At 45.0% G+C, this 23541-nt stretch overlaps 1 protein-coding gene across 6 annotated transcripts in view; it reads right to left on the reverse strand.

Moving 5' to 3' along the window:
* Positions 1 to 23541, reverse strand: part of LOC146966280 (partitioning defective 3 homolog) — a 372282-nt gene that overhangs the window by 172173 nt on the left and 176568 nt on the right. For all 6 annotated transcript variants that reach the window (XM_085762582.1, XM_085762580.1, XM_085762578.1 and 3 more), the window contains exons 7-12: positions 22976 to 23059; positions 17815 to 17940; positions 14174 to 14401; positions 12513 to 12700; positions 8668 to 8807; positions 8061 to 8189 (exon numbers count right to left, since the gene is read on the reverse strand). In XM_085762582.1, coding sequence (XP_085618708.1) covers positions 8061 to 8189; positions 8668 to 8807; positions 12513 to 12700; positions 14174 to 14401; positions 17815 to 17940; positions 22976 to 23059 — 895 coding nt within the window. The remainder of the gene's footprint in view (positions 1 to 8060; positions 8190 to 8667; positions 8808 to 12512; positions 12701 to 14173; positions 14402 to 17814; positions 17941 to 22975; positions 23060 to 23541) is intronic.

The following is a 23541-nucleotide window of genomic DNA, read 5'->3' on the forward strand; positions in this document are numbered from 1 at the left end:
TGGTAGAGGGCCCTGGAAGGGTCAAAGCCAAGCACAAAGAGTTTGACAAGTGATGCAACAGATTTAAATCCTGTTATATGTCACATATAAGTAAAGAGGTACATAAATATAGGTCTAGTATAAGTAGTGTTTAACTTCGGTAACACTTTACAGTATAATGAGTACACACTATCAGGGCCGTACCCAGGGTTTTGAAATAGGTGAGGTCCGGAATTAAATAAATGTTAATTTTATTTTATTTTTTTTATTGAATGGCAGCCATCTATGGAAGGTTTTCACCACTGTTCTAAGCTTAGCGTTCTCCTTCAGTGGATAAAGGCGCCTCGCACCGTGGTTCACTGGCGTCCAAAGCTTTAGAAATGTCTTTGTAACACTTTCCAGAACGGTACAGTATCACAGTTCATGATTTAACAATGCATCACTTTGGACCCCTCTAGCTATACATAATTACATCAAAATGACCCACAATTATATAAAGTAGACTTCGACTTTTTATAATTATTATTAAACCTATTAGTTATGAAAGGAGGCTGGTTGAGCCTTACACCGCTGACCAGCAGGACAGACTCGTCCTGTGGTTTTCAGCCTTTTAACTCATTGAGTGCCAACCACGTAATTTCTTGTTTTTCGTTCCCATGCGTTGAGTGCCAAAAACGAAATTTTTCGTTTTTTGCTTTTTTTTTAAATTATGAAAATAGACACTTTACACATTATATGTAAATTTGGGGACTCTACGACGAGGAGAACTGAAATAGATGACGATCAAAGTCACATGACAGCTCATGATCTGGAAGTTTTTTATCATAACTCAGCTTCTGCAAACGGAGGTCTGCATGTGGATGCAGCAGCTGCTCCGCTGCTGCTCTGCTCTCACCCGCGAGGCTGCAGCAGCTGGGAGCTGAACCAGGAAGCTCTCAGCCGACAGTCCCGCCCGGTCTTCATCTGGAGCAACACCGTGTCCTCCCCAAAGTCCTCCCGCGGTAAAATCTGATGGTCTCTGGGTCAAAGCAGACCGGCGTCACCGACCCGTACCACAGAAGGACCGCGACCACCGGCGGGACCGGTGTTCGCGAGCCGCTGTGGCCGGCAGAGCCTCACGTTCCGCGGCGAGAGGCTGTGACACGGCACGGTGCGTCTGTGTTATTGTTGTTTAGTGGCGCCCCCCCCGCCCCCGATGGTGGTTTTGTGAATAGAACAACAATTGTTGTGTATATTTATCTTATACGAGCCCTTTGATCCAGAAGTGCGAGTGTGAGAAGAGCGACAGGCACAAACAGCGCACCTTTCATAAAAGACGCTCTATCTCCTTTTCTAGAAAAAAAGGAGGGATTTTGGTGAAACCCAGCCATGTTTAGCTTGACTTTTCTCAGGAACGGAGGCACGTAGAAACAAACGGTTTGTGGCCATTTGAAGGATAAAGTTAAACCTTTCAAATGAGCCACAGTATGTGTTGGTGGCAATAATATAGAATACACTATGGCTCTAAAATAAAAAGTCAAATATGGTCTAATTTGCCGGTACACTTGACTAAAACTTTGGAAAGGAGCGCGGCACTCAATGAGTTAACATCAGGTAGCTATTGTCCCCTCCCCATTAAATACAGTGCAGTGAAAAAGTATTTGCCCTCTTCCGGATTTCTTACTTTCTTGCAGATTTTTCACACTTAAATGTTTTATTTTATGTTATTTATTTATTCTTTATAGTATTCTGGCAGGATTTTGGGTAATGTGTGAAGGTTATGGACGTGTGTGCAAGACACGCTATATCTGTGTTACCTTAACTTCATAGTTGGATCATGTGTCAGTCGATCCCCATAGACTCCCATGTTAAAAAGCACAAATTTACAGCAGACATTAATGTTTATATTGTTGTGAAATACAACAGTTTGAGTCTCTGTAGCTACTGTAATTGCCACCTTCGTGCCAACTGTACTGAGGATGAACTCATATCTAAGTCACCCATCTACTGTAGGTTATTAAGGCTTAAAGTAAGTAATACATATTGAGGGTGTGGTGTCTTTAAGTGACAGGTGGTTGAGCCCAGAGTTTGGCAGAGTTAGCCGCTGCCAAGATGACAGCGGTGGAGCAGCCCACTCTGAGTGATATTATGGAAGCTACGTCCATCTTTATTTATAGTCTATGGTTTTTAGCTTTAACCACCATCAGTGGGTGAGCTATGAGCTCTGTGTTGAGGAGTAAATGAAAGAACGAGCTCGGCTCTAACTCGACAGATCTGTGTATCATTTAGTTTCCTCCAAAGACGGGCGATGGTGTTTTGTTTGCCTTGTATCAATTCATTTCTCCCTCTACCGACTCGGTAAATGGATCTCACAAGCAGGAGAAAATCAATACGGCCTCGTAAGTCTGCTCTTGTCTCCCAAACTTTAATACGGGCAAATCATGAACGGTATAACCTCAGCGTGGTGTGGGCGCCGCAACAAAAAAAAGCCAGCTGTGCAGCTCTGTCAGAGGAATGATTAAGGGAAAGGAACAGAGATATCATCTGTTGGGAATAATTGTGCAAAGCAACGCAACACTGACGATGATTGCTGTGACTTGGAAGAGAAAAACAACGGAGGGCTTGTTTGGATACCTGAGCCATTTCAGCGAACCGACTACTTTTATTTCTGCTGTATATAGCTGTTCCAGAGAGTTGTATAAATAGCATTATTTGAACTAAAACAAATCTTCAAATGGAGTATGTCTGATTGCCTCAATTACAGCCCAGTGGTAAAAAAAAAAAAAAAAAAAAAAACATGGCAGGGAGGATTTTAAACTAGGCCACCGGGGTTGGCACTTATGAAACAGGCCATTAGTCTGCTATAATTGTCAGCAATACTGTCACGCATTTGTCTAGCGCGTCCCCAGCATTTGCACAAGCCATAAATTCGGCTGTCACATCAATCAGAGGCCGGAATTAATTGCGCAATTAAGATTCTCATTGCTTGGCAGATATAGCTGCTAATGGATCAGTGACAAGTGTGATATGATCATAAAGAGGGGATTTTAATGTACTGTTTGATTGCTCTTATGTGGTCGGCAGCGTTACAACAGAAGCTTCACAAGCCCATTTGTCCTCGTCCCACTGGGCGTAAACGCTCCCGCTGCATGTTGGGTCATCACACGCCGATGTCACGACAACAGTATTACTGTACTGTATGGCACCGGAGCGTATGTGGCTAATCAACTCCATCTTGTGTGATATGTTTTTACATGAGCGGGTTTTATTATTGGTGATGTTATTTAAAATATCGACAGATGTTGTGTGTATGTGTGTGTGTCAGTGGGACAAGGAGTTGAGATCGCATCAGTCATGCTGACACAGCAGCAATACTTTACAGGCTAATTCACTTATACTGTAGCAAGGGGTTTAGAATGAATTAAAATGATTTGTCATCAGCGGGGACACGGGGCAGGCCTGAGCTGTATTTCATCCCAACTAATTGTTTATGTAATAACAAACTGCTGGTCACAGATTACACCCCCCCTCCCCCTCCTCCTCTCTTCCTTTTGTTTTTGCTGCGTCTGCTCTACACGGCTCCACAACAGGGGGAATTAGTGTAAAGCGCTCCATCAGGACGGAGATGGACTTCCATCTATTTGCTGGGTGCACGGTGACATTTGACTTTTGTTTATTAGAGCAACAGGAGGAGCTGAGAACACGACCTCGTGATCCACGAAGCCGAGGACTGAAGGAACAGCTTTGCTCGCAGCTGTAAGCGCAAGCAGCAGTGCACGCTGGGAGATAAATACCTACAAAATGTAACATCCACTGGCTGTGCGTGGGAGGCGTGCTGTATGTACTGTATGTGTGTGTGTGTTTCAGCTGTGTGTACATCTGAATAATGAGGAGAGGAGGACTGAACAGACTCACATCCTTCTACAGCCACCTGATCTGTATTTTTATCATCTCCACACACATTTATTTCAAATTCCAGATCCATGTCTCGTCCCTTAAGATTAACTAACACCTCTTTTATTTTACTTACTGTCACCTTTAATGAAGATCACTACAAAGGTGTGACCCTGAGATCACACTTGCATCTGTTTCTTATACCGACTTGCTTCATATCTCCTCTGCTGTCACTCACACTGTCTTTATATTTGCTCCAGTGATGATAGAAGTTTTCTCCAAACCTGTAGGGGGCAGCAGTCTGTCTGACTTCTCTTCTTTAGTCTGTTGTAATCCTGCCTCACCGTCACTGATCCGACATCCCAGAGCTGTCAAGCGCAGGAGCAGCACTCCTCTTGATAAGTGACTTTGTTCACACAGCCATTGATCAGAACCTCCTGCTGCGTCCTCAGGGTTCGACTTAAGCTTTTGCAGGGAGTTTGTCTCTGTCTGTCTCTTCACTCCTTGTTTAATGAGCACGTATTAAAACCTGAAGGTCGTGGAGTTTACCCAACAGAACCAAACATGCAAACCAAACATGCACAGTTCCTTCTACTGAGTATATTATCTTGGAAAGAAGTTTCTAGCAGGGGCGGGCCTTCCATGGTGGCACAGAGGGGCTCCAGCCCTCACTGTAAAGAGCTAAAAGCAAAAACTTCTGACTAAGGCTCAACTCTGTACAGCAAACATCCCAGTGTTCTGTGTAGGAAATAAAGAATATTATGTAAGATTGTTCTTGTTCTCAATTTCACCATTTGAGTAATGCTTGTTCTGGTTATTCTGCATATTGACTGACTGTTACACAAAACACTGAGATGTTTGTACAGAGCTGAGCTCTAACTACTGGGTAAGAGAATAAGATATTGATGTTCACTTTGAGAATTTATTCTGTTGCTTATTAGCTAAGACTTCTTACAGTATTTACAAGATAGAGTTGATTATTGATTGATTATAATTTTAATATTGACAAGTGGAAAATGGAAAGGTCATGGGCATCTTCCATGCAAGGTGAAAGATTCAATGCAGCCAATTAAAGCAAGATGAAGACATACTACTGTAACATAACGGTATGTAACTGTACAATATAAATATTCAAGAGAGCGGTCAATGGCAGCCTTCATTTTTGTCTTTTTGGGTGGCCCCCCCGATTCACTGTGCCCCCCACCAGAAAATACTCTGGACCCGCCCCTGGTTTCTAGTTAGGGTGAGTTTAGACTTTACTAAAGCAGCACTACAGCCCTGATACAACATGTTACTGATACCCCAGGTGTGCAGAGGGGGCAGTAGCCGCACAGACAAAGAGAGGGGCAAATCACAGAGGCAACGCCCTGCTCCGCTCTATCGCCATTTAACCTTTTCTCCGCCCAGCGTGTGTGCACATATTTATCGAAAGCTATCGAGAGCTGCAGCTATTGCTCCTGAAAGCATGTCAAAATACACCCCGACCGTGGTAATTAAAGACGCAAGGCAAACATGCTGGGAGGGTAAATTAATTCCTCTGGGGGCGCGTGCAGAACGCCTGGCATACAATAAAACATCTAAACAAAAGGAGATGTGGAGGGATTTTCAGAGCTGACATTAAACATCAGCAGGCAAATGTCAACTAGACAAAAAAAAAACAGCTCCTTTCTATTTTCATCAATACACTGGATCTCCTGCCAGTGTGTGTGTGCATGTGTGTGTTTGTGCGTGTGTATGTGTGTGTGAGGCGATATTTCTTTGACAGATGCCTGCAGTTCTCTGGCATGTCACTCTCGCTGCAATTTAAAACATCATCGCATTATCATTGAGGGAATTACATGAATGACAGCGCACAAACACTCCATACATGTGTGTTTATGTGTGACACAAACACACACACTCACCCATCCGGAGTGTGTGGGACAGAGAAGGCAATTACCAACCACGCTTTTCCACCATGCTTTATTTGCAATAACTGTCACCGGCAGAGCCTTGGCCTCCTTATCTGATTTTTATGAACATACTTGTAGGGATTATTGAGATTTGTGAGAGCGCCGCTCTGAAATGTGAAAACTACAGAGAGAAAAAAAAAGTAACTGTTAGAGAAAACAAAACGCTAAATACCGTGGAAAAAAAAAAGAAGTGATGAAATATTCACCAACTGTTTCTCACAGGACGGAGAAGAGGCGGTACGGAGAAAATAAACAAAAACACAGAGAAAGAGATTATTAGACGTAGTTTCCATGATGGACTTTTCTTTTCTTTTCTTTTTTTTTTAATCGTGTCACGCCTGAAGAGTCGGAGGAGAGTGTAGCCATCAAACCCTCACACCAACACCACTCAGCAGTCGACAGGCCGGGGGCAGCCATGCATTTTTTAACAGTCCTCACAGCATCATTCAGCTGCTGTCAGGGCTGCTGAGGAGAGGCATGAATCAGTCTGTTGGATCCCCCCCACACACACACACACACACACACACACACCTCAGTTAGCATTTGAGCTCTGGCTGCAGCTCTTAAGGATCATTCTGAGGAACCTGAAGGTCACGGCCAATGACATCATGCACAGTCACACAGCGAGACAACGCTGCTTTCTGTGAGAAAACTGGGACTTTAATACGAGTCGGAGTGAAATATCTTCTCATCCGCCACTTTATGAAAGAGGAAATTAAAGAAAAAGCTGCAGACCCATTTAAATGTGGCTCACTTTAGGGTGGGGGGGGGCGGTGCGTTTCTAATTGTAAAAACAGCACGTTGGCGGGGTAGAATGTGTCTCCGAGGGCTATTTCTCCACAGGTTGAGCAGCTCCTATGGCGGGGTTAACAACCCAGGTGCCACAGGCTGAGTATTATGGGCTGGGGAGGTGAGCTTGGCATCGGGGGCCTCTGCTCTGCCAAGGTGCAGTGACGCCCATAGCTCGCTGTCAGAGCCGCTGAGCACGGGGCTGGACGAGGGCAGTAGCCTCACCATCTGTTACACGACAGCCAAAGTCACCCTGTGTGTAGGCTGTGTGAATGTGTGTGTGTGTGTGTGTGTGAAAATTTGGTCTGCTCAGACACGTCATTTGAGGGTGTCTGCGTGTGCATATCCTGCCCAGTGTGTCTGCTTGTGCACATCACGACCTCTTGTTTGTGGATGTGCATTTTCTCAGGATTGGTTCTTTATCCTCCACTTTAACAGCTGTGTGTGTGTTCATATGATTCACATGCACGTTGTGGATGTACAACCGGTTGAATCACTTCGAAGTCACAATCTTGTGGATATAAAAGACCACAAATCATCCGTAAGAGCAGCAGCCAGTGACAGAGCTCTCACACAATTACACAGAAGACACATGAATGTAAAACAGCTTGTGCAGACAGTTGATGGACGGAGGGAGCAGTTAAAGTCACATCAGTGCAGCCACCATGACAAATATTCCAGCTGTACAGTTATAGTTACACATGTAGTGACCTTCACCGGGTTCCTAGAGCGAGTTCATCGCTTTAGCTGCTTCCTTCTTCCTACTTTTATGTTCCTCTGGTCTTTTAGAAACACAAACTGTGTGAGTTATGTGACTGCCTGTGTACTTTGGAAAAGGAGGAGATGATATCGGTATCAGGACACGACCACAACCCTTCATGTTCCACATTTCTAGAGGCGTGTGCCGAGCCACAGAGCAGATACAGTTACATTACTATGGAGATCTCTGTGTGGTAACAGAGCTTGTAGCATTTTCTTTGATACATGCGGGTAAAACTTAAAGGGATAGTTCAACATTTTGGCAAATTGGCCCATTGAGATAATCACTATAGTCACAGCAGTAGGTTTGTTACCTTTAACTGTCGGTGCAAGCTATTTTTAGCAGCCGCGAGGTAAATACAGAGACTGCTTGCTGAAAAACTGTCCCTGAAGGCAACGTGCATCAGCGGTTTTGCATGAATTTACCTCTAAAACAACTCTGTCTGGTAACGTTCTGTTATTACCTCATAGCGTGGTGAATGTGCAGGTCACAACTTGTCCACCAGAGCGTTTTGGAGTTGCTGGATTGTGTATTTGATGAGTTTGATGAGGGAAACCAAGAAATCCCAATCCCAATAGCTTGCACTGACAATTAAAGGTAACGAACCTACTGCTCAGACTATAGGGATTATGGCAATGGGCCAATTTTCCAAAAATGTTGAGCTATCCCTTTAAAGTTAGGAGATGATTGGCTGACTGGAAACTCACCACTTCTCGGGGCAGCAGCTGGTCCTCCTGCCGAGTCACCACCAGGTTCACAGTCCCACCCATGGGTGTGGCTCTTAGCAGGGCCACCACCTCTTCCTGGGTTTTACCATTAAGGTCCACTCCACTAACCTACACACACACACAAACAGAGTATATACACAGATAAGCTCATCCATACAGACAATAGTAAACACACACACACTGAAATCAAAGAGATCTGTGGCTCTAACGAGGAGGAATCTATGGCCCCTCCATAACCTTTATGCAGATTACTGAGCCAGTCGGAGCTGGAATTAAACACGGGTTATTTCCCCCTAAAGTGAGCACTAGCTGATTTTCATGTCAGTCTGATTGAAGTGTAATCAAAATATTGTTCCATCTAACCACTTTCCCCTGCAATTCAAAACTAGAGCTGGGTTGTTATAGCCATAGGGAACACAGAGCATCTGACTCATTTCAACAAAAGCTCCATAAGATTGGATTTTGGAACAAAGCCACATTACAAAAAAAAGAGTAATTAGTCTCTCAAGCAGCAGTACAATCTCAAAGAACACACTCGCTCAATGCTCTATCATGGTTATGGGCTGTTTGAGAAGCGCGGCCCCACCTCCAGCAGCCGGTCTCCAGCTTTCAGTCGGCCATCTTGGATGGCGGCCCCTCGGGGGAGGATGTTTTTGACATAAATGGGAGCGCTGCCGCCGATGGGGATGTCTCTGGATGTGATGCTGAACCCGAGACCCTCTGGACCTGTGCAAAGAAAAAAAACAAAATTTTTACAACTTTTACTGCTTGAAAACTCTGCTGCTACAAAAAGTGATCTGATTTACAGCTTCGTGTAGAGGACGAGGTAAATAAAGTTTGGTGAAGTGTGGCAGCAGCTTCATGAGTTCAGAAATGTCAAAAACTTAAGATTTTTTATTCCCTGGGTAAACACGTGTCACAACATGACGTGTATTTTCCTGCCTTCCCTTCAAAAAGTCTCGCAACCAACACAAAACTGTGGTTATGACAGGCACAGAACTGAATTTTATAAATATTGATATTATTGTTAATCAAAGTCAGAAGGAAGCTTGAAAAATAAAACCAAACCATCATATTGGTTTTCTCTTATTATATCCATTTCTGAACGATCCTTTTCATTACATGCTGCTGCAACACCAGCGACCGCTGCACAGGGATCAAATTATGGTTTTCCGGTGCGTTCTGTACATTTACTACAAACATACTTCACTCGCCATCAGGGTGTGTCTCCATCAGGATTTTTTAAGGATGTAAAAAAAAAAAAAAAAAGAGAAAACTTCCCCCCTCACTCTAAATATAGCATCGATGCTATGAAGTAAAATTGAGTGTTTAGGATAAGTGCATGCGGACTGTAAAGCCACATTATGGTCAGATTAAAAGACCGGATATCTACCAGAATAAGCAGAGGCAAGTGAATAAGTATGGATTGCAGAATGCATCAAGATGATTTTCAATAACTTGCAGCTAAATTGCAAAAAAAAAAAAAATACTGTTTTCTAAAGCAGCTTTGTGTCATGAGGCAGATGTTTTAAGCAGAAGTCCTGCAGCGACTTTCTGGCACAACGACAGAGCAGGAGGTTGCGTTTAAATCCCCCATCTGGGTTGAGGCGATGTTTTTACTACACACAGATAGTTTGACGTTTGCATAAAGTAGACAGCAGTGATATTTATACATAAAGTTATTTTTTTATTATTAATATTGATGTATCCAGGAGGAACAGGAGCTATGTGCCTTCTTAACGGTGCAGTGGGAGCTGAGGCTTAATTCAGCAGCTGAATCGGAGGAAAATATTCCAGGTATCAGCCGTGCAAAGCCATTTGCCTTAGGTTTTAAGACTGACCTTTAAGGTTCATCAAATGAATATAAATTGCCGGTCTGGAGGAAGTGGGCAAATACAATAAGGGATAAATAAAAAGTATCTCAGAGCTGACCTTTTCTCCTGACCAGACCCAAATTTGTCAAATAAAAGCGAGAAATGGTTTCAAATGTCAGGTGGCTGAATGAGCCGGAGCAAATTAATTGTGTTTGTTATTCTTTGACAGAATATTTAAAAATTCAATAGCCCCGGCTGCGTATTCTTATCAGATGAGTCATTAAGAGCAACGTTCAGACCGATAGATTCGCCAATTCATACTGTAACCTTCATTTAGCCGCTGGCGTTTGCACCAGTCGCGTAACGTACTGCAGCTTCAGTTGTGCGGAGGCTTTTCTGACGGTAACAACAGTGATTAGCATTCATGTCAAAGAAGCTGCTCATTTCACAGAGCTGTCAGCACCTCTGATGGTTCATCATGACCCACTTTCCCTCCACCACCGCCGCCGCCGCCGTCTCCCCGGCAGTCTGTCGAACTGTCGGCCGTCTCGCTGACAGTAATGGTGTTGAACAAGAAAGAGGGAGAGAAGTGCGGATGGCAACTTTTTCTCGCGGCTTCTGCACACAAACAAACTCGAGGAAAAGGTGATGAAGAGGTTGCTTGTTAAGTCAGAAAGTTGAGCTGTCGGGGGGGCCGGGGGGGGGGTCGGGGGGGGTGCGCTATGATCTCCCTGCTCCGTCGATGCAGGATGATTACTAAGCAGACAGAAAGTAGCTGCCGTCGTTAATGTTGAATGTTAAATCTGCACTTTGTCTCCGTGACAAACTTTTAGGCTGCCGTGGCAATAGCTTCCCTTTCTCTGGAATAAAACTACAGAGATACAGTAACTGCGTTTCTAAGATGTCTACAGGAAAGCTTTGCCGATCATTATTTTGAAACGGTGCCTACAGTTTCCTGTTATCCAGATGAGCTCATATTATGGTACCCCCACCCTTTCAACCCCCTCCTACTGTACCTCCACCTCCACCTCCACCCTGTGCCAGTCTCTGGTCTGCACAGCTGGCCTAATGAACAGAATCAAACTTCTGCCCGTTGTAAGATCCAGTCGTTAACGGTCTCCGATCGGGCAATTAGGAGAATGCATCTCTAATAGGCCTGCAGTAATTAACCACTGACGTCTTTATTTTGGGTAATAGAAGACCAGGATAAAAGTAATTGTATCCCTTTCTGGATTAGGAGGAATCCTGGCTCCAATAAGCCAATTAAACAGCAAACATGAGGAGAGGCTGAGGCACATTAGAATGACTTAATGGGGTGCATATGTCCTTTTCAACTGCAGTATTTGATTAAGGCACTCTTGTTAATTTGCCATGCAAGATCTGCTCCTGCCACTCAGAACTCTGCAGCCACTTAGTCCAAAACACAACAATTACAACGAGTCAACAATGAAACTGCTGAACCCCATCTGAAAGTACATTAGTGGAGATAAAGCCCGATGCTTATCAAATGGATCTGTCAGAACGGGTTTCAGAGAAACATTTCCACACACTTTTCAGATTTGAATTTCCAATTCAACAACATTTGTGCAATAATTTGTCTCCATTAACGTTTACAAATGGCTTCAAGTTTGTAAGTGAGGCACAGCCATGTCGGTAAGCCCCATTTCAAATCATGAGCAATAATCTCAGAAACCATTTGTGTCACTTGGGCAAAAAGCATACTTTTAAGAATGATGAGTGGTGTTGAATTAGACCGTGAAGCGAATGTGGGCCAGTGAAAATAAACTCAACTACTGGCATCAGTCTCTGGCTGGAGCTCCACCAACATCACCCCGGCTCGGCTTCGCCGAAAATGAGAGGCTTGTGTGCAGACAAAAAGAGGAGGAATTTTATCACATTATAAACAAATAAATATAACTTGTGCGCTGCAGTGCTCGGGGATCTTTGCCAAACATATTAGAAGCAGCTTGTGACTGTATTTCCCCTGAGGTTTGTTGCATTTAGCCTGCGCTGCTGCCCTCACTTGCCGCTCTATTCCCTAAAGTCACTGCGAAGGCCCCGGTGCCAGCTTTCAACGAAACATCTGCTCCCTCTGCCGAAACAAAAAAAATGGAGCAAGAAAAGAGAGAAAAAGAGAGAGAAAGAAAGAGAGAGAGAGCGAGAGCCCCCTCAGCACCGGTTCATTTCACAACCAACTGCTAGTCAATACGTGTACAGATAGGGAGGCGATGAAAATGAGACGGGGGCCTGGCAGTGAACCCAGCACCGTGTCAGAGCTGGCTAAAGATGTGCAGCCGCTCCAGTATCACAGGCCCGACCTCAGCTGCAGGCGCGACGCTGATTGCTGAATCTCAATATTTCAGCCACAAGACGGTGGTGATGCAGCCGGAGTGAGTCACAGCTAAACTTGGGGTGGATGTGTGTTTGCCTTTGGCCTGCACTGTTAAACAAACCCCGGAGGCAAGAAGAGATTCGGAGTATTTCCTGAGAGATTTAGGGCTTTCTTCTTCAGCCGCCCTGAACTCAGTGTTTACTCTGAAGTAAATACATTGATACTTGTGATGATGCGGTTTTGACTCAGTGATTTGATTGTTATTCTCGTGAAAAAACTTCTCACCTTTCTTCAGCTGGATGTTGAACCTGCGGCCTTTGTTCTTCAGGAAGGAGCTGGACGACGACGACTTGGAGCTGATCCGGCGCTGCAGGGAGGGGGAGGGGGCCGACGCCGTCCTGGTGATGGTGGCGTGGGACAGCGTGTACCGCCGGGTCGGTTCTGGGGTGCTTCCTGCCAGGGGGCCTTGGTGACTGCAGGAGCAAGACAACACTGATGATACAGTAACAGCAGCACCAGCAGTACACTGCAAAAACTCAAATATCTTACCAAGAATATTTGTCTTATTTCTAGTCAAAATGTCATTTCTAGTCAAAACAAATCTCATTATACTTAAAATAAGACTCATCACATTAAAAAGTAGCTTGTTTTTAGACACTTTTTACTTCTTTCAAGGATATTTTCACTTGAAATAAGTAGAAAAATCTGATAGTGGAGCAAGTTTTTCTTCCCTATTACGAGCACAAAAAACTTGCTTTCACTGGCAGATTTTTCTACTCATTTCAAGTAAAAATTAGTTTGAAACAAGTGCAAATGATCTAAAAACAATTAATTTTTAGGTGATGAGTCTTATTTTAAGTGGAAAGAGATTAGTTTTGACTAGAAATGAGACATTTTGACAAGAAATAAGACAAATATTCTTGGAAAGATTTTGAGTTTTTGCAGTGTAGGGTTAGGACAACTTCAAACTCCTTTGTGTAAAAAAACTAACCATGGTGGCCATGGAAACATGTAGCCTGGATCAATGGGTTGCTCAAAATGCAGTTGTTCAATCAATAATTTATCGGTTAACAAATTACTCTGTAAACTGGACTCATCCATGTCTGTCTCGTGTGAGCCACTAATAAGTTCTAGTAATTTGACTGGCTGAGCTCGTATGTGCTGTGCTGTATATAGCCGTTCTCTCCCAGGCTGCTGCAGTGTAAAGTGTGATGACATGGGCCTGTTTGAACACCCACATGTTTAGATTTCTGGAATTAGGCCGGAGCAATTACAGAAATTAACGGTAATCACAGCAAAATTGGCTTTTAACGAGATAATAGGTGATGTGGTCTCAGGTAGACATTCTTATAAAAGTGCTCTTTTATTGTGTCGCTGTTGGACTATGATGGATTCACAATGAAGATGTTCAGGGAAAGTAATTGACTGGTGTAATTAAAATTCAATTGACAGAATTAAAGCCTGAGTCTATTTCATTTTTTTTTATTCATCCAGTCAGAAGGGCCACTTTCATTTCATGCTCTACAGACCTACAGATGTGCTGCACATGTGTTTGGCTGAACAACATTAAAAAAAAGTTTGAAAAAAAACACAATACAGTGTGTGTGTGTGTGTGTGTGTGTGTGTGTGTGTGTGTGTGTGTGTGCGCCCGCTCAACACAACTCAGCAGCAAGGATGTGGAAGACAATACACACAACATGACATATGAACAGTACATGAGAGGAGCGCCCAGTTTTTCCGGTGCATGCACATTCGGCACACATCACGCTGTGCAGACAGTCGGCGTGCTCTCAAATCTCTGGCTGCACACGGACATGCACGCAGGGGTTCATGCCGACCCCCCCCCCACCCCCCGTGGATAAGGCACAGACCGTGAACTCTACTTTACTGTGTTTCAACATCTGTGCAGGAGAAACAAGTTTGCTGTGGGAAACAGAAGAACTTACTTGTGATTGAGGCCAGGTTGCGGTCCGGGCCGGGGTGTGGCCCCCCCGACCAGACTGGACCTTTCCCCTGGCTGCTGCGGCACTTGGCTGAAGTAGACTCTGTTGGTCTTGGGTGAGCTGAGCTCGTTCTGGGCCGACAGCAGCTCGTACTGCCGCTTCATGGCCGCGGGGACGACGTGGAAGAGGATGAGGGGCGAGCGCATCGCCTGCCTGAAAATGTTCTGGGCTCTGGAGGTGACGCAGAGACAAGTGTGGAGGTCAGGCCGACAGAAATGAATTAGCTTTAACATGATAAGAGATACAAGCACAATAATGTACTATCATAGCTGAGCAGATAGAAAGGGATAAGGAGGGTTATGATGTACTGTATGTTGAGAGGCGATAGCAGGAGGTGAGGTTAGCATGGCTAATCACAGAGCTACTCGCTGTGTAGCAGCAGGAGGAGAGGAGAAAAAACTTTATCTATAATTACCAGCATCAAGACAGGAGAGAGATAAGGATGGAGAATGAAGCGTTATATATTGTTTATTCTATATTACTGTAGACCAAAAAAATATAATGAATGTAGAGAATATCTGTTTGTCTGTGCTTAAAGGGATAGTTCAACATTTTGGCAAATTGGCCCATTGCCATAATCCCTATAGTTTTAGGAGTAGGTTTGTTACCTTTAATTGTCGGTGCTATTTTTAGAACGGCGGAGCAGAGCCGCGAGCTGCTCAGAGCTATGCTACAGAGGCTAATGGGATTTCTTGGTTTCCCTCATCAAACTCATCAAATACACAATCCAACAACTCCAAAACGCTCTGGTGGACAAGTTGTGACCTGCACATTCACCATACTATGAGATAATAACAGAACAAGTTGTTTTAGAGGTAAATTCACGCAAAACCACTGATGTGCGTTCCCGTCGGGGGCAGTTTTTCAGCAAGCAGTCTCTGCATTTGACTCGAAAACAACTCCGCCGTTCTAAAAATAGCTTGCACCGACAATTAAAGGTAACAAACCTACTCTTTAAACTATAGGGATTATGGCAATGGGTCATTTTGCCAAAATGTTGAACTATCCCTTTAAGTAGTCAGTGTGTGTGTGTGTGTGTGTGTGTGTGTGTGTGTGTGTGTGTGTGTGTGTGTGTGGTTAGAGAGGATTGGACACGAGTTGACTCAACAATCACAACAGAGATGATGAATCATGCATCAGGGAGGCTTTCCAGACAATGAGCTTCCAAAGTCAGGAGGCAGCCACTCCATTCCTTACACAAAATAATAAAGAAAAACCAAAGCCAAATCACACACACAAACACACACATACACACACACTGAGTCTCTTGTGAATTTTGGGACCAAATAAGCCAAGACAAGAGCTCAACATCACTCCCAGAGCCAAGAATTGTTTAGTCTGGTTTGTCTGCGGCACTTAGCATATAGATAGGCTCGCCACGACGCAGCAGCATGAGAGGTGGCGCTGGACGTCTGGGATCCAACAACCCCGACTCCATGTTCCCAGACCCCCATTACCACGCTGGTAATACAGTGCTGATTCCATCCAAACGGCAGAGAGTTCCTCCCACCGCTCCGTCCCAGCGGTGTCACAGAGGCGAGACGTGTGCGCACGCTTGGCTCGCACTCAGGTTTTAGTTTCTCATATTCTTTTATTCTCCTTTTTGTTTTGCAGAAAGAGAAAGAGGCGCGGTGACGACCGAGCGAGCACACAAACGCAAAACGTTCCCACATGCACGTGTGCGGTGCCATCACTCCAGTAATCAAGCTCCACGCGAGGCTGATTGAATAATAAATTACCCCATCAATGCATCATTACGTTCAGTTAGATTAAGCGCCTCAAAATATTTATCCGTGCAAAACAATCGGAGGAGATTAGACTATTACTTTAAAATTGTCGCTCTGTGTGGCGCACAATCAAGGGTGAGGGGAGGAGGGAGGAAAGTTTAGCTCCTTCACCTCATTACAAACATCATGCTGGTGAGGAGGAGTGTGTGTCTGGTAGAGGAGGAGGAGGGGGGTGGGGGGGGGGCAACACATCACTCCCTTGTGGATTTGGTTGGAAAGCCTCTTTCACAGTAGAAAAGGTTTTGGGAGGAAATGGGAATGTTTGCTAATGACAACAGTCGTTTTTGAAAAGAGGGTGAATCTTCAAACCTTAGAGTGTTTGTTTGTGCACAGTCTGATGAACACATTAGCATACACTGCAAAAACTCAAATATCTTACCAAGAATATTTGTCTTATTTCTAGTCAAAATGTCATTTCTAGTCAAAACAAATCTCATTATACTTAAAATAAGACTCATCACATAAAAAGTAGCTTGTTTTTAGACATGTTTTACTTCTTTCAAGCATATTTCACTTGAAATAAGTAGAAAAATCTGATAGTGGAGTAAGTTTTTCTTCTTTATTAGTACAAGCACAAAAAACTTGCTTTCACTGGCAGATTTTTCTACTTATTTCAAGTGAAAATTTGTTTGAAACAAGTGAAAATGATCTAAAAACAAGTTAATTTTTAGGTGATGAGTCTTATTTTAAGTGGAAAGAGATGAGTTTTGACTAGAAATGAGACATTTTGACAAGAAATAAGACAAATATTCTTGGAAAGATTTTGAGTTTTTGCAGTGTAACGTTGTGAGGTCTGAAGTTTTTACAAGCTGATGGAGAGTGGCTATTGTCGTTGCAAAGTTCGATTTGAAATGTAAAAAATAACAACGTTTTGACACCGATGGGTTAGTTTGGGGTAGTTTTCTAACTCTAAGTCAGAGGCAGATTCAACGCGGTGGCTGTTTTAGACGACTCCAGTGCGTTCGGCCGCAGTGGGGCTGTTGGCTGGACCTCCGTTAGCAGGAATTCAGGCTATTTCTTCCTGCGGAGGAGTGGATGATAAGCGAGAGAGAGCCGAGTGGACCACCTCCATGCTCTGCCTCCAGAAGCCAGGCTGCAGGAGAAGCAATCTATTTCTCACCCTGGCACACACACACACACACACACACACACAGGGGGTGTAGATAAGACTTTATAGTTCAGTGTCACTGCATGTGTGTGTGTGTGTGTGTCAGGGTATGTGCAAGAACGTGTCCACACATCCAGCCGTACATATGTGTGTGTGTGTGTGCCAGAGAAGGGTGGCTTTGGGTAAATGGGAAGAAAACTCCCAGGATTGTATCTCCATTCCACTTTAGGAAATGAAGGGGAGCGATGAATCGATAGAAATGAATGGAGAGCAGAGTGGAGGCAGTTTTGGATCAGACGGCGAGGCGGTGGCAGCGGTGGCGGCGGCGGTGAAGGACTGCAGGTCACCGAGACCTATTACACAGAGGCCAACAAGTCGGTAATATTTCTGTTTTATTGTGCAGCTGTGTGGGCGTCACGTCTCTCTGCGGTTTGGGCTCCACTTATCAACAGCAGCACTATTTACTGTCGCCGCATTAACGTCCACGGCCTCACACGGACTGTGACCTGCATCACAGTGTGTGTGTGTGTGTGTGTGGCCCCGGGTTTGATGGGAGATAGCGAAGGGAAAATTAAAAGCAGCGTGGTTTCCAGTGTAACTCATATAAGACGAGGAGAAAGTGAAATGACTGTGTTTGAAGCTCCAGCGGAGGTGGAACGGCTCCAATTATCAGCGTGCGGCCGACTCACTGTTCGAAGCGCAGGTTGCGGATGTCTCCCTGATTGATCTTGATGATGCAGTCGTTCTCCTGGAAGAGGCGCTCCTGTTGGGCTTTGCCTCCCTGCTCCAGACGTTTCACCAGCAAACCCTGAGTCCTGCAGAAAAAAAAATCACCACACAACGGGTCACAGATAAAAACACAACATATCAGTCAGGCCACTTGTCAATACACTCTACAGCAGGCGGCAGGTTGCAGGAACGCTCCCCTGCAAAACAGATAGGTGGTTCATGGCACTTTGACAGTGTAGAGAGGTGTAAATGTTTCAGTTTCCAGGACCTGACATCCGCTGCTCTGTGCATCACCTGATATTCTGAAACATATTCTTCTTCTCTGAAGAACTGCCAGCGCTCTGTGAAGGATCAAAACTCTGTGATTCATGCAGGATGGAGAGAAGACTCCAACATGGCTGCTCTCTAAAGACTCACAGGGTGTCGGTCTTTCTTTATACAGTGGCAAGAAAAAGTATGTGAACCCTGTGGAATTTCATAGTTGCCTGCATTAATTGCTTTGCTTTCCCTTGCAGGCCTGAAGTTTGCCACTCCACAACACTAATGGGAAAATGTTTTGTGGACTGATGGAACTAGGATTTAAATGTTTGTATATTTTTTTTAATATATTGTATATTTTGTACATATGGCGTAAAAATGGTGGAGAGAGCATCGTGGTTTGGGGCTTTGCTGCCTCAGGGTCTGGACAGTGTGCCATCATCGAGCGCAAAATGACTTCCAGAGTTTATCAAGGCTTCCTACAGGATAATGTCAGGGTGGCTGAAACTCCGTAGAAGTTGTGTGATGCAGCAGGACAATGACCCTAAACACTGAAGTAAATCTACTAGATAATCTAGAGTAATAGCTTCAAAAAAAGAAGAAAATCCGCCTTTTGGAGTGGCCCAGTCAGAGCCCAGACCTGAATCCAATGGGGATGCTATGACCTCAAGAGATCCAGTCACACCAGACATCCTAAGAACATGAAGCTGAAGCCGATCTGTGAGGACGACTGGTCCAGAATTCATCCTGAGTGTTGTGCAGTTCTGATCTGCAGCTACAGGAAACGTCTGGTTGAGGTTTTTTGCTGCTGAAGGAGCTTCAACCACTTATTAAACCCAAGGGTTCACTTACTTTTTCCACCTGCACTGTGAACATTTAATGGATATGTTCAATAAAGATATGAAATATTATAATTGTTTGTGTGGTTTTAGGTTAAGCACATTGTGTTTGTTCATACTTGTGACTTAGATGTAGATCTGATCACATTAAATGGCCAATTAATGCAGAAATCTAAGAAATTCCAAAGTGTTCACATACTTTTTCTTGCCACTGTCAGGGAAACATAAGAACAGAGCAGAGTCTGACTCCTGTCATATATTGTATTGAAGACTTAATCATGCCTTTTCCAATACGATGACCTTTAGGTGTGAACTCCTCAGCTGGCTCTCATGTGACATCTATAAATCAGGGCTTGTAGGGATGAATCAGTGCAACCTGCAGTCTATAGATGTATACAGTAGGAATACATCAGCCAGTGATACAAAGAGCTGCAGTTTCTTGGGGAAAGTGAATAGTTTGCAAAGGAAGTTTTATTCCTGTCACTTTTGTGCACTTCCAAAACTCAAAGCTTGGTTATAGACCTGCGTTCTCCTGCGGCCCTGGAAAGCGACGCATTACTAACTTCATTTTAATCCTCTGCCTGTCCCCGTGTCCTCGGTTCTGTCTGCCTATCCCTGCTCAGGCCTGAGAGAGTGGCAGGGCGTCTTGCCTGAGGTAATCCAGACGAGCAGCTATAAGAGATCATCTCATGGCGTCGGAGGAAAACGCCGCGGCGCTGTAATAAAAACCCGCAGCGGAGTCATCTCAGCAATCCCATCAAGAAGAGGCAACCTCTACCTGCAGATATGTCACCCCTCTCCCCCTGCTCCTCTGAATAAATACATCAGCGAGCTCTGTGGGACTATAGTTAGGCCCCGAGGATACACACGCAAAGGTTTCAGATGTTTTCTCACACGGCAACAGAGCTACAGACTCCATCCGTCTCCGAGGCGACTGACGCCCCGAGGAAGCAGGTGGACCGGTTGAGAGCGAACGTCTGGTGTCCTTGCATAAGTTGATGGAAAAAAAAAAGTTTGCTGGCTCACTTTTGGGAAATTAAAAATAAACGATGAAATACATCAGAGCTAAAAAAAAACGTTATGCAGAGACACAGCGACCAACGCGCCGCAGTCATCGCTCGATTCTGCGACAAGGACGTGAGCTTGTGAGAGGCTTCTGGTGCTTTTCTGTTCTTCCCTCTCTCAGCGGCCGAGTCGTGGCTGTTGTTTATGTGTCATGTCGCCCGGACACGTAAACAACGGCGCATTTAAATAGTGACCCTGTTCGCCGCAGACATCAAGGGCAGACTTACAGAGCTCTTTAGCATTTCAGCCAAACAGGGCCACACTCTCAGAACATTGCCCTAATTGGCTGCATAATGTGGACGTCCACGCTCGCGCCGCCGGACTCATCTCGCCGCCTCGGCCGGGGGTGAATGGTTCAAGCATTAAGTTGAAATTAAAGATCACAAAAGGCCCCTTCCCTCCTTCTCGGTGTCTGAGGCGGCCGCTGCCAGGTCGGCTTAAGTGTGTTGAGCGGAGAGTAATTGCGGCTGGAGTGGAAGTGGACATGATTGTGCTTTATCTCCATAAGTGTTGGCAGCTTGAAAACAAAGTATTCCACGCGGAGATACGGCCGCACGGACACACTCTAATGACTCCTGATCTGGTAGCAGACCAGAGACAGGAGATAAGGGAGTTTGGGCTGATCCCTAATCAGTATTCAAAGCAGCAGTGGGGAGGATTGGGGATAAAGCAGCATCTTTTAGGGATTTGAAGAAGATGATGATTTCATAAAAGCGCCATTATTGTGATGACTGTAATGCACTGCCACCCTCTCAATTCCTTCCTGTCCTCACTGATGGGTTTTTTTTCTCTCTTCTTCATCTTCCAGAGATACTTATCAGTTACTTGGTGGGAGCAGGAGAGCAGAAGCATAATCTAAATGGCATTCTCATAGGCTGCGAGTCAGCGGGTTCATTAGGCGTCAGACACGAGCACAAGGAGTTTGTGGTTAGAACGAAGACTCTCTTCAGAAAAACGCTGCAGCGGGGCGCTTCTTTTTATAGAACCGGGAACAGAGACAGTTGTCCGATGGCTTTACTCCATCTTGTGGCTGGGAGGCAGCGCTGAGGGAGGATCTGAAGGAGGCCACCTGCCTCTCCTCTCCTCTCCTGCCTTTAATCAAATAATAATCCAATCAGGATCCATTTGTGCGCAGCAATTATGTCCGTAGTTTGTTTACAATTAAAACTGGTCATGGAATGAGAAGTTCATTAAGCAGAGGATGCATCTGCAAGGCAGCGCGTACTGTACTGTATGTGCATGTGCGTGCATGTGTGTGTGTGTACAGTGTATTTATGTGCACACACACAGCACTGGAGGTGGATCAGCTCTGCTCACTAACTATTAGCATGTGTGCAGCAAAAAGGGGGAGACAGCAGGAGTCACACCTCTCTGAGTAACACCACACTGTTCACAGCTGCACAGGACCAAGTTCATTTTCAGATAAGGGTCTGTGCATTTGTTTGTGTGTGTGTGTGTGTATGTGTGTGTGAGAGAGAGATAGATCCTGTCTGTTGGAGTGACAGAGTCTCTAAGCTCTCTCCTGCAGATGTCTTCCCCCTCCTGCTTGGATCTAACTGGATGTCAGAGCAGTGGAGCAGAATGCAGGCGGCCGATGCCCGAGCCCGAGCCGAGCGCCTGCAGCTCCTCCTCGTTTGCTGTCTGGTTTTTTTTGCTGGCTGTCTGACCCCTGCGTCCCTGGTCTAGACACTAATGACAGCCCGCTGAGCCTAATGCCTCTTGTCCTAGTGCACAGGAAAGAGCCGGGCCGAGCCATTAGCATCATCCTACTGACCAGACGCTAGGTCTTATCATGTCTGAAGTTAATTGAAGGCTCTGATAGCTATTAGTGGCATCCTTAGCTGATGGAGAAGAAATTTACCGGCCATGCAGCATCACCGCTGTGTCTTACAGTACAGTACAAGACGCGGTCTGGGGTTTGCGGACACACACACACAGAGCAGCTCCAGGACAATAAACTGTCGGATTTGAACTTTACTCAAGCAAAAACTGCTCACTGAAATTTCATAAACACTTGATTTATTTGGCTGCCGCTCCCCATTAATCATTATTTTGCAGCTCTGACTCAGGATAACTCAAAGTGTCACAGCCTCTGAGAGAGAGTCAATCACACAGGGTCACAGCTAAATATAGTTTCCTGACACTTGCTTATAAACAGCAATGGGATTAGTGTCCCAAAGAAACGACATGCAGCAGTCTTCAATGACAGCCACCGTCAGCCCATTTCATCTCCTCCCTCCCTCCTCCTGAGCACCGAGCAGTCACATTCACCTTGGTGGCGTGCCAGTCGCTTGGCGTGCAGCAGGGATCTGTGTTATACGCAAGCTTTTAGTTTGATTACATCTGGCCACTTCCTCTGTCCTTTTTCTTTTTCTTTTTTTTCCTAGGATAACCATAAACTGAGGAGCATTACTCCTCTTGTCCCCCCTGTCAACGACATTGGCTTCAAAAGAAAAAGGCAAAAAGGGAAGCAGTCTGATTCACCTTGAATGCAGCAGGGACACCACTGTGACACGGGTTAGAAGCAAAGAAAAGCATAACAAGACTCGGAGAAACTCTGCAGCCGAGGAGAAGAGAGAGAGAGAAAGTACTTTCATCTGTTCTCTGCTTCCCACTGGGGCGTCTGAGCTGTGGGATGTGAGCGGTGATGGTGTTGGTGGGTAGATTCAGCAGTGAAGTTCACAGAAATATAAAAAAGGATAGCCAGAAGAAGCAGTCAATGAAGAGGACAGCCTGGAGTCACACACAGGAAGAGATGAAGAGGAAAGAATAAAAAAGAAATAAAGAAAAAGAGTTAGAAAAAGTGAGAAAAAGCTGTAAAATGATGAGTAAAAGGAAAAAAAAACAAAAGCGAGCAACAACCAAGATGGTACCAGGAGACACATTGGGCCAATGAAAACTAAGCAGCTATTGTTGCATTGATTCCCTGATTTATCCCCCTTTTTTTTTCCCGTTTTACCTGACATCCTGCGAACTGAAAGGCGCTACGTGGATCCCCAGGGGCCCTCCTTCATTGGACACCTCGACCGGCTTGAGCATGCCTCTGCAGGACAATGATGGATGTCGGAGAGGGAGGGGGGGAGGAGGGAGACATGCATGAATAAAAAAAACCCAACAAGAATGACATGAAAATGCAGAAAAGCAGGATATAAAAGACGACACGGTCAGACATGAGGAGATGTATGGGATGAGGGGGGCGGGGGGGTGTGGAGCCTTATTGGTGGTGCTGCCTATACATACAGTCATCCATTACAAAGTCAGGCTGGTGGACCTCAGGGTCGATTAGGGACCCAAATGGAGACTCCAATTAAGTGATTAAGATCAGACTGTTGTTGCTAAAAGAGAACAAATTAATTGAAAAACGTGTTAAGTAGGAAAGAGGGGGGAGGAGGAGAAGTGGAGGAGGAGGAGGGGGGGGGGGGGTTAATTTGTGGAGATAAAGACGTGAAGACAAAGGAACACAAGTAACCGCAGAGATGCAGATGTGGGCCATGATTTCTGTTTTGAAGGAGGAAGACCTCTGTG

Source organism: Trachurus japonicus, chromosome 20 (genome assembly GCF_045865225.1).
Source record: "Trachurus japonicus isolate A0001 chromosome 20, Traja_1.0".
NCBI classification, from domain to species: Eukaryota; Metazoa; Chordata; class Actinopteri; order Carangiformes; family Carangidae; genus Trachurus; species Trachurus japonicus.